At 40.3% G+C, this 18,013-nt stretch overlaps 1 protein-coding gene and 1 non-coding gene across 8 annotated transcripts in view; one reads left to right on the top strand and one right to left on the bottom strand.

Annotated features, from left to right (window-relative positions):
* Positions 1–946: 946 nt before the first annotated feature.
* The window catches only part of CDK5RAP1 (CDK5 regulatory subunit associated protein 1), an 85,796-nt gene continuing 68,729 nt past the window's right edge, over positions 947–18,013 (top strand). Inside the window, exons 1-12 of one of the 7 annotated variants that reach the window (XM_043882775.1) lie at positions 947–1,317; positions 1,539–1,659; positions 3,907–4,041; positions 4,467–4,797; positions 6,629–6,732; positions 7,218–7,252; positions 8,284–8,384; positions 10,569–10,779; positions 12,437–12,557; positions 13,927–14,157; positions 15,222–15,319; positions 15,973–16,028. In XM_043882775.1, the coding sequence (XP_043738710.1) occupies positions 4,488–4,797; positions 6,629–6,732; positions 7,218–7,252; positions 8,284–8,384; positions 10,569–10,779; positions 12,437–12,557; positions 13,927–14,157; positions 15,222–15,319; positions 15,973–16,028 (1,267 nt within the window). In that variant the 5' untranslated portion in view covers positions 947–1,317; positions 1,539–1,659; positions 3,907–4,041; positions 4,467–4,487. Of the gene's footprint in view, positions 1,318–1,478; positions 1,660–3,906; positions 4,042–4,466; positions 4,798–6,628; positions 6,733–7,217; positions 7,253–8,283; positions 8,385–10,568; positions 10,780–12,436; positions 12,558–13,926; positions 14,158–15,221; positions 15,320–15,972; positions 16,029–18,013 lie in introns of all 7 variants that reach the window. The other 6 variants (XM_043882777.1, XM_043882778.1, XR_006336879.1 and 3 more) reach the window with 6 other exon arrangements.
* On the bottom strand, positions 11,554–11,660 carry LOC122682263. The gene has a single exon (XR_006337284.1). It is a non-coding gene; the product is annotated as a U6 spliceosomal RNA (small nuclear RNA).

The raw sequence follows: 18,013 nt of genomic DNA, 5'->3' as shown, positions 1-18,013 counted from the left end.
TGGACAGCTTTGGGGATCTTAGTTCCCTACCAGGGATCCAGATCCAACTCTAGCCCATCACAGTGAAAGGGCAGAGTCCTAATCACTGGACCTCCAGCGAATTCCTGTGACCTCAGGAAAAAAACAAGTATATTCCCTTAGGCTCTGTGTGGGAGATAAGTCTGTAGGTGAAGTCGCTCAGTCGTGTCCGACTCTTTGTGACCCTGTGGACTGTAACCCACCAGGCTCCTCCGTCCATGGGATTCTCCAGGCAAGAATACTGGAGTGGGTTGCCATTTTCTTCTCCAAGGGATCTTCCTGATCCGGGGATTGAACCCAGTCTCCCGCATTGCGGGCAGATCCTTTAATCTCTGAGCCACCAGGGAAGGAGACTTAAGTTAAAGGCAGAAGCAAGGAGACCAGTTAGGCTATTGCAGTCGTTTCTGATGAGACAATGGTTGCCTGAGCTAGAGTTGCAGCAGGGGTAGAAGGGGAGAATAGGAAGTGACAGATTTGAGACATTTTGGAGTTAGAGCTGACAGAACTTTCTGACTGTGGAGACTGAGGAGGAAGAAACAAAAATGAGTCTCTCCTAGTGCAACTGGGAGGATGCTTGGGTCTGAGGTGGGCAAGACTAGGCAGAAACAGGTTTTGGGTGAGGATGTGTGTGTAGAAATGACGAATTCGGTATTAAGTTATAGGCGGTCATGGGTATCCAAAGGGGAGGTGCCCCATAGACAGTGGAACTGTGGGTCTGTGACTCCAGCAGGGGCGGTAAGAGGGGGTGGTCTATGCTGGAAACGTGAATTGCGAAGTCTTTTTAAAGCGCAGCGCTGTCCAACAGAAACAGAAAGTGAGCCACGTAAATAATTAAAAATTTCTCAGTAGCCACAGTAAACAAACAAAAAAAAAGTAAAAAGAAACAGTTGAAACTAACTTAAATAATACACTTACTTAGCCCAGTAAGTCCTAAATATTATCTCAGCACCTAAACAATATAAAAATTTTTGATGAGACAACTGGCCTTCTTCCTTCGACATTTCAGTGTGTGTTTTACACTTAGAACATAGTTAATTAGCACTCGCTACGTTTCAAGCGCTCCGTTGCCACATGCCGGTTAGGGTTTACCACTTGGTTCACGGCAGCAGTGGAGCAGAAGCTCAGGCCCACCCCGGACACTATAGACGACGCACTTCTGCCGGACGGAACACCTCGGACCGAAATTGCGGCGGAACGGAAGTTGCGTGTATGCGCGCGCAGCCGCAGACGGACGAGCCGGGAGCTTGCTAGTCGAGAGGACTACCCACGGCTGGACGCTGGATTGTAGGGCTACGGAAGGTGAGCGGCGCGCGGTTAAGGTGGCCTGCGTCCTCGCCTGTGGCTCCTGTCTGGGGCTAGAGGGACCACGGTGACCCGGGAATGCGCAGTGTCCAAGGGGAGAATGGGGCGGTGGTTATGGCGCGGAGCCTGCAGTCAGACTCTCGGTATTCTCACCCTAGCTCCGCTGCTTATTCGTTTGTGACCTTGGACGAGTCACCTCTCTTCCCCTTGAACCTTAGCTTTGTCACCTGTGAAAAAGTGGATGATAGAACCTGCCTCACAGTTGCTCTGAGGATCAAATACGGTGATCTGTGAAAAGCGCCTAGCACCGCCTACCACGTTGTAATCACCCACTAAAACGTTTGGGATGCTTTATTGTTTATTTATGTTGACTAGAGGCTACTGAAATCGTTGACATCGTTATTGTCAACTACCAATTAATGTAGGGCCGCACAGAGGCGCCTACACTGTGCTATGTAAGCATTTTATTTGTATTATCATATTTCATCCTCACAACAGACAAGGAGATAGGTGCTGTAATAGGTACTGTTATTCCCATTCCTTACATGAGGAAATGGAAGGTCCCAGAACTTTGATTCCAGGTGCCTGAAGTTACCTGGAGAAGCAGCAGTTGGATCAGACTCTGACTCTTAAGGTCTTAATCTCAGTGCTCCATATCCACCATCAGGGAGGTGGCCTTGCTGCAGTCCATGGGATCGCAAAGAGTCGGACACTGAACAACAACAACAATATCCACCAACAAAGGAGGTGTGGGCTGCAAAAGTGCAGTTATTGAAGACTTAACCATATGCCAATTAGGTTTTAGTATCATTAATTCTCACCTCTTTGAGAGTAGGTATTACTTTTTCATTATTTAACAGAGGTGGAATTGGTGACTCAGATAGGTATTTGACTTGCCCAAGGTCACACAAGTAAGGGGCAGAAACGGGTGAGTTTAAAACTCACACTGAAAGTTTGCTGTTCTCCGTCACTTGAAAGTAGGTTGACATTGCTTCTAAGTGCTGGTAGCATGTACAACAGGTGACCAGGTTGGAGAAGTAACAAGCCACGTCGGTCTCATTTTACATGTATAGCGCCTGCCATGTTACTAGAATGGGAGGTACTAAGGATGTAGAAATGAATGAAATTTGTTTCCTGCTTTTAGGGACCTCTGGCTTATAAGGGATAAGCAGTAATTAACAGCAAGGTGTGATGAGTCTTGTGATAGTTAGAAGAAGGCTTTGAGAACCCAGAGGAGGACCCCTAGACTTTGGCGGTGGTGGCCTGAAAAGGCTTCCAAGAGGAAGTAAAGTAAACTAAAAGTAGTGTAGGAGTTGGTTAAGTCAGTTGAGGTAAGATGTACCATCCAGAGAAGACAGCACGTGTAAAAGCCTAGAAGCTAATGAAGATTGGTACAAAAATGTATGGTATGAGTGGAGTGAAGTAGTCAGGCTGGAGATGTGGGGTCCATTAAAACTGTGTGGTGGAAAGCAAGTCTCCATCTTTTGTATATACTTTGAGTCACCTAGATTCCTTCCTGGGAGGCACCCACTCTTCTTAATGCATTCTCGAGATACTGTGTATATTTACAAATATGTACCTGAATTTTCATGCTTTTTTCCCTACACAGATCTGTGGATGGCCTTCTATATCTAGTATAGCACTTTGCTTCCCTGCTTTGGTTATTCAACCTCACTTTCTAACAGTTGCATCTTACTCCATTGTATGGCTGTGCTATGACTTGTTTAACTAGTCCCCTATTGATGACGTTTAGATCTTTTCCATTTCTTTGCTGTTAGAAGCACTGCTTAGGCAGTGTTAGGCATCAAGTGCTGTTAGGCATCAAGTATCCTTAGGCACAGGTTATTTTGTACACACAAGGGTCTCTCTGTAGGATAAGTACCTAGGAATGGAACTGCTGGGTCAAAAGGTTTGTGTGTGTGTTTTCTTAATTTTTATTGGAATATGGTTGATTTACAATGTTGTGTTAGTTTTGGGTATAGAGCAAAGTGAATCATTTATACATGTACACATATCCACTCTTTTTTGAATTCTGTTCTCGTATAGATCATTACAGGGTAATGAGTGGAGTTCCTTGTGCTATACAGTAGGTCCTTATTAATTATCTAGGATTTGTGTGTTTGTGATTTTGATGGAAGGTGGCAAAATGGTCACTGTAAAGGTTGTGCCATTTTCTATGCCCCTCAGCCATGTGTGAGAGGGTCTGGGCGGGAAGTTTGAAGGTAGTAATGTGAAACTCCTGGAGGGTAGAAGGAGTCACTGATCAGGCCTATGGTGCCCCCACGTTAGATACTTTCCTTTTGAAGGAAGACAGAGGAGGATGCCCTCAGTAAGTGGTTTTCACAGTGTGGGGAGGCAGTGTATCAGGGTGGTTAGGGGCACAGCCTTTGTGTTAATTGTTGTCATTGTTCAGTGACCCATTCGTGTCCGACTCATTGCGACCACGTGGACTACAGCATGCCAGGCCTCCCTGTCCCTCACCATCTCCTGGAGTTTGCCCAAGTTCATGTTCATTGGATTGGTGATGCCATCCAGCCATCTCATCCTCTGACACCCTTTTCTTCTTCTTCCCTTGGTCTTTCCCAGCATCAGAAACTTTTTCCAATGAGTTGTCTGTTCACATCAAATGACCAAAATACTGGAGCTTCATCTTCAGCTTTATGTTAATTCAGACCTTTATTTGGATCCCCACCCTTCTGCTTACTGGCTGTGGGAGCTTAGGTAAGTCCTTCACCTCTGTGTCTATTTCCTCCTTTCTGAATGGGGATAATAATAGTGTCTGTTGCCTATGTTACTCAAGATTGCTGTAAAGATTTAAATAATTAATACACTTAAAGTCCTTGGAACTGTTCCTGGCTCAAGGTGCTACTTTGTTATTTTGTCAGGACTTCTCATTTCATCTCTGTCACTCCTCTGTTTTGAAAATAGACTGCCTGGATTTGCATCTCATCTCTAGCACTTTTTGTGATATTTGGCAAGTTGCTTCAATTTTTCCATCTTTAAAATATTAGTAAGGGGACAGTATTATTAAGAGTACGTTCTTGGGTTTTTATGAAGACTAAATGTATTAATATATCTCATGCTTAGAGTGCTGCCCTGTGTCTAGTGCTCAGTAAATTGTGGTGCTGTCTGTCATTCTCTTGCAGACCGTGGGCTCCTTTAGTGCCATGCATCCTTTACAGTGTGCTCTCCGAGCCCAGAGGTGTCTGCGGCGGGGGCCCTTGGCCTCTGTGTCCTGGCTCCTGCTCAGGACCTGCAGGGCACACAGCAGTGTCCCCAACTCTGCATGTCCCAGTCCAGAGAGGCCGCAGGGGGATGGAGTTGGGAAGGATTTCAGCTCCAGGCTGGCCACTGGACCGACTTTTCAGGATTTTTTAAGAAGTGCTTCAGTTCCTCCAGAGAAACCGTCTTCCTCAGAAGTGGAGGACCCACCCCCGTATCTCACAGCGGATGAACTTTTAGGAAGGCAGAGAAGAGGTTGGTTTAACTTTACTTCTCTTTGGACTTCCTGCTTTACTTCCTTTCAGTGCTCATGGCCTGATTCTTAAGAGATCTTTTATAGACCTGGCTTTGGAGTTAACAGGGTTAACTCAGTAGGTTAACTCAGTTGAAGGTTAACCCTCAGTAGAGGGTTAACAGAGTAGAAAGGCTGCTGGAATCATGGAATCATCAGCCTCTACCAAGCAGCAATAATATAAAGAAACTTAACAGTTCTGATACGTGCAACTTGTGGGTGGAAGTCCTGGGGAGTCTTCTCTTCTGTTACCTTTGGAAACCCTGTAATCTCTGTTCTGAGTTTTAGATCATCCTAAGTTATGTGATATTTTGCAACAATTTTTTAATTTAATTATGAAGACTGGTATTTGGAAGAAACCTGCCAAAATATCAAGGCAGGTTTCGCAGTTGGTGCTATAGAAAATCATTATGCTTAGGCAGAGGTTTTCTTTTTTTTTTTTTTCAGTTCTACCACTTTATTGCTACCAGCCCACCTCCCTCCACCCTCGTGCACACATGCTCAGTCATGTAACCCCATGGACTGCAGCCCGCCAGGCTCCTCTGTCCATGGACTTTTCCAGGCAAGAATACTGGAGTGGGTTGCCATTTCCTTCTCCACAGAGGTTTTCTTAGAAACATAATGCACTCAGTTAAAATGTGTTAAAATTTGAAAAGACGTAAAGAGACAAACAGATGTCTCCCATTTTGCACTGTTTCAAAAAAAAGCTTCCATTTATAACTCTTTATGATTTGGTCACATTCATATGGTTTAGATTATTTGTAATATGCCATTTTCATTCAATATTCTTCCAAATACCAGTCTTCATAATTAAATTAAAAAATTGTTGCAAAATATCACATGCTGTACCATGATGTTTTCCAGTTGTTGGGACGTTAGGTTGTTTCACAAATTTTTATATTCTACATAACACTATTAAAAGTGCTTTTGTATGTATACACACACAGATACACATATTCACACGTATAGAGATAGTTTTGCTTCTTTAAAATCTTTTTTCTAGAGTAAATGTCTAGGCATTGAATTGGTAAATCGAGGAGCCTGTGTACCTCATGACTTCTCAGATTTTTGTAGTCCTTTAAAATTTGTTATTCCCTTCTGTCTCTCCCTGACATAAGTTTGGTGTTTTCTTTTTAGACAAAGAAAGGGAGCCAAGGAACGTTAAGAAAAATTCCTAATTGTTTATTTTTTTAAAAAATTACTGCTATTTTCTATTGGTTTTCATGTGATTGTCCTTCACCTCTTAACTCCATTTAGAATGTATTTGGGCTTGTGGATTAAAGTGTGTTGGTGGGATAGGGGTTGATAGAGGGATTTAGTTTGAAGGGGTTTGCTTGGGTGTGAAATTGATGTTCTTAAAACTTTGTGCAGATGTGTTTTATGTCATGTTAGCCATGCTTACTTTCATTTAAGATGTTTGGAGTTACTGTAGGCATTTTTATTTTGTGGCTTTATTGACCCTCTAGCCACCGCTGTTATCTCTAGAGGCTGGAGAACCTCATTCTGTGTAACTATATTTCCTGAGTCCTAGGAGCATGTTTTCCCCACTTTTAAATGATCTGACTTATAGTTGGTGTGTGTATATAATGAATATTTCTTTTGTTCCAAAAGGCTTCATTATTAATAATTTGGGGGTACATCTGGCAATTAATAGTGTCTCTGAATTGAGGCATCAGGGGACTTAAGCGACTAACCAGGTGCCTCAGGTGTTTCTGGGACATTTGGGGAGGCAACCTTTTGAGACATGTGATCCCTTTTTGTCTTCTTACCTGTGGAATTGCCCTCTCGTTGCAGTCTACCTTGAGACTTATGGCTGCCAGATGAACGTGAATGACACAGAGATAGCCTGGTCCATCTTACAGAAGAGTGGCTACCTGCGGACCAATAGCCTTCAGGAGGTATACACATTTCCCTCTTGCCCCGTTTCCTGGACCTGGGTGAGATTCTGCATTTGTGCTAGTTCTTAGGTGGAGTTTCAGGAACAGGCTGTGGCCTTGTGAGAGAAGTGAGGAGTATGGGACCGAGGTGTACTTTTGTTGCAGTTATTTTTGAAACTTTTATGGTGGTACTCACCTTCAGGCAAAGAACTAGGTTGAAAATGGGCTGCGAGGAGAAGGCAAATGGGGAGTTTGTGTTTAATGCCTACTGGTTTTAGTTGGGGAAGGTGAAATAGTTCTGGAGGCTGATGGTGGTGATGGTTGAACAACAGTGTGAGTGTCCATAATGCTACTGAACTGTATACTTAAAAATGGCTAAAATGGTAAATTTTATGTTATGTGTGTTTCACCACAATCTGGGGGGAGAAAAAGGACTGTGGGTAATGATTCTACAAGGCTAATTTCAAAGATCATAATTTTCCTCTTTTTCCTTGCTCTCTACCCAGGCTGATGTGATTCTCCTTGTCACATGTTCTATCAGGTGGGAATTTATTCTTTACCTAGAGAGTGAATAAATCTTATGTAAAATGCCAGAGCCAGCAGTGCCAGGGTGACCCAACCCATGGTGATGAGTCAGCAGGTTTGCAGTTTTCCAAGTGAATATAGTGCTGGGAGAACGGTCAGCATTTGCGGAGCGTATACCTTGTATCAGGTCCTGTGCTGAGCGCTAGATGTGCGCTGACTGATTCTCATAACAACCCTATGAGGTAGGTGCTGTTATCAAACTCATTTTGTCGACGAGGAAACCGAGAGTGTGCTGAGTTGCCCAACATTTCCTGGGGTTTTACTTGCACATGTTTATGCTGTACCTCACGTCATAAGGGCTAGGTCCAGTCAGTGGCTAGGGACAGACTTCTTCTGACAGAGATGGGTGGCATCCATCACAAGTGAACATACCCTGTTTATTACTTTGTTGCTGTGTACATGGCATGTTAGTGTTTCCTCAGCTGGCTGTATTATCAGTTAATCCAGTATTTTTTTTCTGAGGGTCTTTGTTGCAGGACATTGAACTAGGTGCTTTGGGAGATTCAGAAATGAACCTTTCCTCCATGGAGCCCGACTTTACAGAGCTTAATCTGATATGGGAACTGAGACAGATACACAAATAGCTCTAACATCTGACAGAAGGCACTAGGTAAAAAAATCAAACAGTAAAAAGGAGAAATTGTCGAGTACAGGGAAAAGAATAGTTAAAGTGATAGGAGAACAAACTCTCTAACCGAGGAGAGTTTGGGAAGTCTTTATGAAATAGGTTGTTTTTGAGTTTGGCTTAAAGGCTCATCAGGATTTGCAGATGTGTAGGGAGGACTCGTTTTAGGAATGGTTTTGGCTGCACTGTTTGTGAAATGTTAGTTTCTGACCAGGGATCAAACCTGTGCCCTTGGCAGTGAAAACTTGGGAGTCCTAACCCATGGACCACCAGGGAATTCCCATTTTTCCCATTGTTGTGCTCTTTTAGGTTGCTCTGTAGTTCATTTTCAGGTTCAGGTCTACCTTTTTTGATCTCTGTAGGGAGAAGGCTGAACAGACCATCTGGAATCGTTTACATCAACTCAAATCCCTGAAGTCCAAACGGCTCCGCTCCCGAGTGCCTCTGAGGATTGGGATTCTAGGTATCTGGTAATTTGCAGGTTTTGTGAGTTTTTTGAGACTTGGGTACCATGTAGCTTTATATGCTGGGGTTTCCCTTAGATGCTGGATTCTCAGTCTTATACATCCCATTCAGCCCTTGTACTTAATGTCAGAAGCTGTAGAATTAAGCGATGAAGCTCATAAAAGGACTTTTCTTAGTGCCTTGAAAGTAACAGGTACTCAGAAAGTGATCTGTCCTTCCTAGTCTAATGTGGCTTGTGGTAGCACAGAGTAATGGATAGGAGAGAGTTTGGAGTCTGAAGGGACAGTTTGAATTTATCAGGTAGGTATCTTTCATCCTGACTCCTAAAACATGCCCAAGTGAAGATCCAGCTATGCACTGACCAGTATGATAGCCACTAGTCACATGTGGTCATTTAAATTTAATTACACTTAAATAATATTAAAAATGCACTTCTTCAGTCCCATGAGCCACATATTGACTGCTTATTAGCCACACTTGACTAGTAGCTGCCAGTTTGAACAGCATAGATAAAGCACATTTCCTTCATCTTAGAAAGTTCTTTTGGGCAGCTCTAATCTAGAGAGTTGGGAGGCATATTTCAAAAATAAATATTCTGTACCTTCATGGTCCCAGAATTTAGTCAATGTATTTAACCTTAAAAAGAGATTGTGTCTATCGTGGAATAGTTAGTCGTCTTGATGATGGATTGAAACAAAGGTTGGAGCTTATTCTTTTACACAGATTAATATATACTGAGTGATGCAGAAAGATGGACGGATTAGTTTTGTTCCATTTCAGTTCCTTCATTATAGAAGGAATGTGTGTGTGTGTGTGTGTGTGTGTGTGTGTGTGTGTATGTATGTATGTATGTTTGGAGTGTTAGAAATCTCCAAAATAGTTTTTTGTTTTTTAAATTGTAGTAAAGTATATGTTACATAAAGTTTACCTTTTGAACCTCTTCCAGAGGCACAGTTAGTTCAGTGATACACAGTATATTCAGATGGTTGCACAAACATTGCCACCATCCATTTCCAGAACTTTTTCTTCTTCCCAAACTGAAACTCCATCCCAGTTAGGTAATGACTGCCCCCTTCCTCCCTCAGTTCAGTCGCTGGCAACTGCCATTCTACTCTTTGCCTTGATGAATTTTACTGTTCTGGGTACTTCATATAAATGGAATCATACGGTATTTTTGTAACTGGCTTAGCACAATGTCCTCAAGGTTCATCCACGTGCTAATGTGTATCAAAATTTCCTTCCTTTTTAAGGCTGAATATTCCATTGTATGTATATATGACATCTGTTTATGGACATGGGTTGCTTTCACTCTTTGGCTATTGTGAATGATGCTGCTATGAACATGGATTGTACAATCAAAAAAAAAATAAACATGATTGTACAATCAAGAATTGTTCTTAAATGTTTTTAAAGGGTATTTTTAAGAAAAGGGACTTTCAAATTCTATAGTTTTACTAACAGCAATGGTTTATGGTTCTTGGTTATGGTAATGGTTCTTGGTTATGGAAGATACCAGCATAGATGGATAACTCATTTCTTACAGGTTTTGATACATATTATGGGTAATAGGAGGGCTTCCCAGGTGGGTAAAGCACTCACCTACCAATGTAGGAGATGCGAGAGGTGTGGGTTTGATCCCTGGGTTGGGAAGATTCCCTGGAGGAGGGCATCACAGCCCACTCTAGTACTCTTGCCTGGAGAATCCCGTGGACAAAGGAGCTTGGTGGGCTACAGTCCATGGGGTCACAGAGTTGAACACGACTGAGCACATACATGCACATGGGCAACAAGAAAGAAAAAGAGTGTAAGGGCAGTTGTATATAGATAAATTTTATTAAAAAAATAAGTTCTTGACACAAAATAGTTTTTATTTGTAGTACCAAGTAATTTTCAATTGAAAAAGGACATGATTCATGTCTAGAAATGTTTTTGGATGGTGGTTTAATTTTTGTCAGGCATGTAATTGAATTGCTGTAGAGCTCTTTTCCTGATTTTCTTATATAGAAATATGTGAGTTCCAGAGGTATAGAGTGTTGGGCAAATTTAAGGGATGATGCTAAATTCTTAGAGAAGTTTCTGTGCTTTCGTCTTTGATCCACTGGGAGAGAATGTGTACTGTAAAGAAGTCGTGAGACCAGATGAGTTTGGGAACGGGTCTCAGCTTATTTCTTTTCCCTCCCAGGTTGCATGGCTGAGAGACTGAAGGAGGAGATCCTCAACAGGGAGAAAATGGTGGATATTTTGGCTGGCCCAGATGCCTATAGGGACCTTCCTCGATTGCTGGCTGTTGCTGAGTCAGGCCAGCAAGCTGCCAATGTGCTGCTGTCTCTGGATGAGACCTATGCTGACGTCATGCCAGTCCAGACGAGCCCCAGTGCTACCTCTGCCTTCGTGTGAGTCACTGACCAAGAGATGGGGAGTCAGCTTCTCTTTCCTTACTTTTAAAGTAACATCTTGCTTTTATTACATTAAAAAAAAATGCACATAGTGAAAAAACCTGAAGACAAAAAATGGTATAGTAAGACTCCCTCAGAACTCTCATCCTCAGTCTTCTAGACTAACTCTGAGGCAGCCATATTTGTAGTTCCTTATATAATCCTTTCAGAAGTATTCTTTGCACATACATTCATATATATAATATGGACTCTTTTCTACCCTCCCTTCTCTTACTTTTTTTCACTTAAGAAAATGTCTTAGGCTTATCATCTTTTTTTCCCTCCCTTGACCTTTTAACTTAAAAAGATCTGATGACAAAATAGTTCATAGTTGTTGAAGAATATGTGGAAAGATATTCCATAGAGAAGTGAGTAAGAATTACTTACATGTTTTACCACTTATTGATAAACACTGTTATCATTTTGGTGTATATCATGCTATTCTTTCCTCTGTGTTTGCATGTGTATGCTTTGTGTGTGTTTATTCATAAAAATTGGCTCTATATACTTGGTTTTATACCTCTTCTTATCTAAAATGATGAACATTTGTTATATCATGACATTTTCTGTAACAGATTGGCAAAAAGGCTTGTAGCCTGTTCTTGTAAATAAAGTTTTATTGTAACATAGTCATGCTTCTTTGTTTGCATATTGTCTGTGACTGCTTTTGCCACTACAGTATTAGTATGGTTTATAAAACCTAAAATATTTACTATCTGGATTTTTTTTTTTTTTTATATGGAAAGCTTCACGAATTTGCGTGTCATCCTTGCGCAGGGGCCATGCTAATCTTCTCTGTATCGTTCCAATTTTAGTATATGTGCTGCCGAAGCGAGCACTATCTGGATTTTTTACAGAAAAAGTTCGTCAACCTCTCATTTTAATGGCTATCCAATACTTTGTTGTTGGAATGCTTAATAAAAAAATTAATAGCTAATATTTGTTTGAGTTCTTCAGTGAACATCTTTAATACATATCTATCCATAATTGTTTCCCTAAGATAAGTTGAGGCTTTCATATATAGGATACAAATGAAAGAGAGTGATGTAGCTTAGATACTTAGCATTTGGATCTGGAATGAGTGAGAGATGCAGAACCTTACATTTTAAATCCAGGGTCTCTACTTGTTATGTACTCTTTGATAATATTTATTTTTTTCTGGTCTGGATTTAAAGAATTCAAAAATGTGTAAATATGAACAGTAGAAAGTCCAGATGTGCAAGATCTGTACCCCATTCCTTCAGTATTGTAGTTTCTTGGGGTAACCACCAGTTACAGTTTGGTTTACATCCTGTGATTATCAGATAATAATTTTTTTTTGGCCATGTCACGTGGCTTGTGGGATCTCAGTTTCCTGAGCAGGAATTGAACCCAGGCCATGGCAGTGAAAGCCTGTAATCCTAACCACTAGGCCACCAGGGAACTCCCAGCTAATAGTTTTTAAAGATAAAAATGTCTGCTTTATTGCTTCTTAGATCTCAGATTGGTCCTTTGTGAGTATATTGCCAAGAGAATTCAGAGCTAAGGGATAAATGCCAAAAGAGCTGTGACCTTCTCCTTGGGTTGGACCAGATCATCCTGCTCCTTTACTGATCTCTGGTGCTTTCCTCCCCAGGTCTATCATGCGAGGCTGTGACAACATGTGCAGCTACTGCATTGTTCCTTTCACACGTGGCCGGGAGAGGAGTCGGCCTATTGCCTCCATTCTGGAGGAAGTGAGGAAGCTTTCTGAGCAGGTGAGAAATTCTCACAGCCCTTCTGACTGTGAGTGTGTTTGTTGGAGGATGAGGACAACTTTTCCATAGTTTTACAGCCTGTGCTGTCTCTCAGCTGTACATGTTTAGAATCATACCTGGCCAGAAAGAAATTTCTGGGTGTACATATCTTGGGTTGCTGCCCACAAAGTATAGGCAGATCCACAGAGAGGTTTACTTAGGAGGGAGTACAGTAGAATAGAGAGAGCATGAATGAGGTGATTGTGAATTCGGGCTCCACCATTCTCTGGCTTGATGTGTGTGTAGAGAGAACAAATGTGTGAATGAATGATAAAGAAATGAGGCACAATGTTAACAATTACTGAATCTGGGCAAATAGTTTATGGGAGTTTTTTATACCCTCTCAGTTTTTCTGTAAGTTTGAAATTATGTCAAAATAAAATAATAAAAAATAGTCTTTATAGCAACTATTTTTCTTTTACTTTCTGAAATTTTACAGTGCAGATTTTCAAACACAAGTTGAAAGATTAATAAACATGATTATTGACATTTTGTCATATGTTCTTTATCTGCCTATCTCTGTAGATATATAAATATATTTTTTTCTGAACCATTTGAGAGTAAGTGGTAGTCATCAGGCCATTTTGCCCTGTATCTGTCAGTATGCATCTTCTCAGAAAGAAGAATTTTTCCCTTCATAACCATAATACTGTTATCATAAGTAGGAAACAATTAACTAATATTTTCTAACATGTAGCCCATATTCAGAATATCTTAATTATCCAAAAATGTCTTATTACTGTTCTGTTTTTAAGCCAAGATCCCATTAAGATTTGTATAGTTTCATTTGATTGTATGTAATATTTCTTCAGTCTCTCTTAAACCTAAAACAGTCCTTTCACTATTTTGTTTTTTTCTTAAATGATGCATTAGACATATCTCCATTTGTTTGATTGCTTCCTCATGTTGTTATTTAAAATATTCCCCTGAATTGTGGTAAACTGAAAGTTAGGTGTAAAAGCTTGATTGGATTTAGACTAAATATTTTTGGCCAGAATACTGCATAGATAATGATTATATAACCTTCAAAGGACAGAGTGGTATCATAATTTGATTTTTGGTGTTATAAATTAGCTGTTATTTTTGAATATTGGGTTTGCATCCAGCTTTTTTGCTATTTTTAAAAATGTTTTGAAGATTTTTACATATGGTTTTATCCTGAAGTTCAGTTCTTTGGACATGATGCTGAAGATGAAATTATTGAGTTAAAGAGGGAGTATATTTATGGATGACTCCTGGCAGGTTTAGCTAATTTTAGTTGGAGATTTGGCATAACACTGCCAAACAAGTTTTAAAATTGCTTCCAATATGTTTATTTTTCCTTTTTCAGGGGCTGAAAGAAGTGACACTCCTTGGTCAGAATGTTAATAGTTTTCGGGACAATTCAGAGGTCCAGTTCAACAGTGCAGTGTCCACCAACCTCAGTCGTGGCTTTTCCACCAACTATAAAGCCAAGCAAGGAGGCCTTCGCTTTGCTCACCTTCTGGATCAGGTGTCCAGAATAGATCCTGAAATGAGGATTCGTTTCACCTCTCCACACCCTAAAGACTTTCCTGATGAGGTGAGTATTGAGAGTTTACTGTGCCAGATTGACATCAGTATCCCTAAGCATGCCAAAGGCTGGAGCCAGTAAGGTGTGGCAGAGACATCTGTCCTCAGAGGTCAGGGGATCCTAAGGTGTGTTACTGTATTGCCCTCTGAATCTACCCCCTTATGGAAAGATTTGAAGTCCGCTAAAGTGGAGGACTATACCTTAGTCCACTAAGGTATAGGATTGATACTGAGACCGTCAGTGGACCATGAGGGCTGTGCAGTGAGAGGTTTTATTGCAAGATGGTGTGGGAAGGACAGGTAGGGAGGCATTGTGATGCAGCAGAAAACAGTTTAGACTTTGGCCTCAGACAGCACTAAGTTCAGCCCTGGCTCTTCCACTGCTTTACCAGTTCAGTTCAGTTCAGTTGCTCAGTCTTCTCCGAGTCTTTGCAACCCCGTGGATGGCAGCACGCCAGGCTTACCTGTCTGTCACTAACTCTTTACCGGTAGAGGTGACCTTTTCAACTTGTCATCTTCATTTGTAAAATGGTTAATAATCACTGCCTGCTTTGGGTTGTTGGGAAAATTTTTTGTTTTGGTGAAATGTCTGTCTTTTGGCACCACCCCTACTTTTTCCCCTCTGAAATATTTGTCTTTCTGAGTTGTAAACCTTCCTTATGTACTCTTGGTACAAATCATTTGTCAGTAAATTTTTTCAAGTATTTTCTCCTAGTTTTAGTTTCTTGATAGTATCTTAAAGTGGCTAATTAGTTTGTAAGCTAGGTGAGACAAATGCTGTTTTTCCTTTCTGGTCTCTGTTGGCACTGTCCCTGTATAGCCTCATGACCTGAATCTGACCTCTGCTTGCTTTCTTCACTCTAAAAGTAGAGAGACACCATCAGGTGAAATGTCTGGGACAGACAGAATGTGGCTTGAGCAAAGTAAAGAATTTGGGTGATTTATATGTTTGGTTTTGTCAGCCTCTTAGTTCTTAAAAATTAATCTTGGTGGAGAAACAGTGGGAGTGGTATTCCTTTCTGCAAGATTCTTTTGTGAGACTTTGATAACCTTTAATGTGTTCTATTTGACCAGGTTCTGCAACTGATTCATGAGAGGGACAACATCTGTAAACAGATCCACCTACCAGCCCAGAGTGGAAGCAGCCGTGTATTGGAGGCCATGCGGAGGGGGTCAGACTTGCTTGGGGAGGGGCGTTCCATACCAATCCATGTTTAAGGACCAAGCAGTGTCTAAGAACCTAGGATAGTGTGTGGCACATGGTAGCTGCTCAATAGAGATTTATCACATGGGTAAACTGATGGACTTTATAACTTGCTTTGTTCATTCTATAAGTATAGACTGAGGATTGGCTCACTCATTTGTTTAGCATGTGTCTTATTAAGCACCTACTGTGTGGCACACTGAGATTTTTAATCTTTATAGCTTTTCTGTGTTTACTTACTTTGGAAATAGTATAGCAAAGAGAAGACTGAAAGGAGCAAGTGTCAGATGACACATTGTATAGAACTAGTGATTTACTGTATATTACACATTGGCAAAGAATCTTAGAAATATTAAGTGTTAGTTTGTCTTCATTTCTTAGTTAAATAAAAATGGCTATTTGAAATTACGTTCTTGAATTAAAATTTTATAGACTCTGGATTAGGTCACAGTACAGAATTTGGATCTGAAGGGCCCTTAAGGATAATTTAACTTACTCTTTTACTGTCCTGTGTGAATGTAAAGTGATTATGTGAGGTAATTCATAGAGTTATCTTCTTATAGCATTCATTTAAAGAAGATTGGTTAATTTGAGCTTTTTCTTTTTGTTTTTTTATTGCAGGTATTCAAGAGAAGCTTATGTGGAATTAATTCAGCATATCAGAGAGTCTATCCCAGGTACATTTAAGAAACATATTTTGCTGGGCATGTTACTTTACCAGTGACCCCCCGTCTTTTTGGTTAGATACAGGCAACACTTGTGGTAGTACATGGTGTCACCTTCAACACTTCTTTTACTGTTCTTCATTTCTCTCTTTCTCTTACTTCTTTCTGACCAGATATCTTGGTCTTGCTAGAAATACTCAGAGATGTGGATTAGCTTGTGGCCTCAAACTAAAGAGATTCCTTTTCTAGAGTCTTCATGTTTCTGAACATGAGAGAGACCTTGTTTCTGCTTGTTAGCAGCAAAGTTATGGTCTAAATTAGTTCTGATTTGGGAGCAGTTGATATCTTTTTTTTTTTTTAACTTCTGTTTTGTATTGGGGTATAGCCAGTTAACAGTGTTGTGGTAGTTTCTGGTGAACAGCGAAGGATTCAGCTGTATATATATGTATATCCATTCTCCCTTGAACCCATCCCATCCAGGCTGCCAGTAACATTGAACAGAGTTCTATGTGCTATACAGTAGGTCCTTCTTGGATATCCATTTTACTCTGGTTTTTAGATTTGTTGACAGTGTCTACATTGTTTTACAAATTTCTAATTACTGTAATGTGTTCTGCACCAAAACTTTGATTTGGATGAGGCAGGGTAGCATGGAGGTTCTCTGGGCTGCAGTTTCCTCTTCTATAATGTGGAACTAATAGTACTCACCTTATTGGATTGTTGGGATAATTGAAGTGTATTGGAATGTTGTGTTTAATTTCAAAAGTATATGTTTGTATGAGGTACTCAAACATTTTGCATGATAGATCACATGCTGGGCCACAAAGCAAACCTCAGTAAATTTAAGGAAATTGAAATCATATCAAGCATCTTTTTCAGCCACAACTCTATGAAATTAGAAATCAGCTACAAGAAAAAAATTGTAAAAAACCCAAACATGTGGAGGCTAAACAATATGTTACTGAACAACCAGTGGATCACCAAAGAAATCAAAGAGGAAATCAGAAAATTCCTAGAGACAAATGAAAATGAAAACATGATGATCCAAAATCTGTGGGACGCAGCAAAAGCAGTTCTAAGAGGGAAGTTTGTAGCAATACAATCTAAGAAAAATCTCAATGAAATAACCTAACTGTATACCAGAAGCAGCTAGAGAAAGAACAACAAGCAAAACCCAAAGTTAGAAGGAAAGAAATCATAAAGCTCAGAACAGAAATAAATGAAATAGAGGTAAAGAAAACAGTAGAAAGGACCAGTGAAACTAAAAGCTGGTTCTTTGAAAAGATAAACAAAATTGATAAACCTTTAACCAGACTTCACTTGATCTTAGCCAAAAGGCCGAGAAGCGATTTTTAACCAGACTTATCAAGGAAAAAAGGGAAAGAGCTCATTAAAAAAAATTAGAAATGAAAAAGGAGAAGTCACAGCTGACACCACAGAGATAGAATCATAAGAGATTTCTTTAAGCAACTGTATACCAATAGAATGGACAGCCTAGAAGAAATGGACACATTCTTAGAAAGGTAAAATCTTCCAAGACTGAACCAGAAAGAAATAAAATATGAACAGACCAGTCATAAGTAGTGAAATTGAACTGAAATTAAAAAACTTCCAACTAAAGTCCAGGACCAGATGGCTTCACAGATGAATTTTATCACACATTTAAGAGAAGAATTAACACCTATCCTTCTGAAACTAGTGCAGAAATTGCAGAGGAAGGAATGTGCCCAAACTCATTCTATGAGGCCATCATCACCCTGATACCAAAACCAGAAAAGACACCACCAGAAAAGAGAATTATAGGCCAGTATCACTGACATAGATGCAGAAGTCATCAATAAAATAAGACCAAACTGAATCCAGTAATACATTGAAAGGATCATATACCATGATCAAATGGGATTTATCCCAGGGATGCAAGGATTTTTCAATATCTGCAAATCAGTGTGAAACACCACACAAATTGAAGAGTAAAAACCATATTATGTCAGTAGATG

This window comes from Cervus elaphus, chromosome 23 (assembly GCF_910594005.1).
Source record: "Cervus elaphus chromosome 23, mCerEla1.1, whole genome shotgun sequence".
Lineage (NCBI taxonomy): Eukaryota > Metazoa > Chordata > Mammalia > Artiodactyla > Cervidae > Cervus > Cervus elaphus.
Note: the sequence above shows the minus strand (reverse complement) of the source record. Positions and strands in the feature narration are given on the sequence as shown.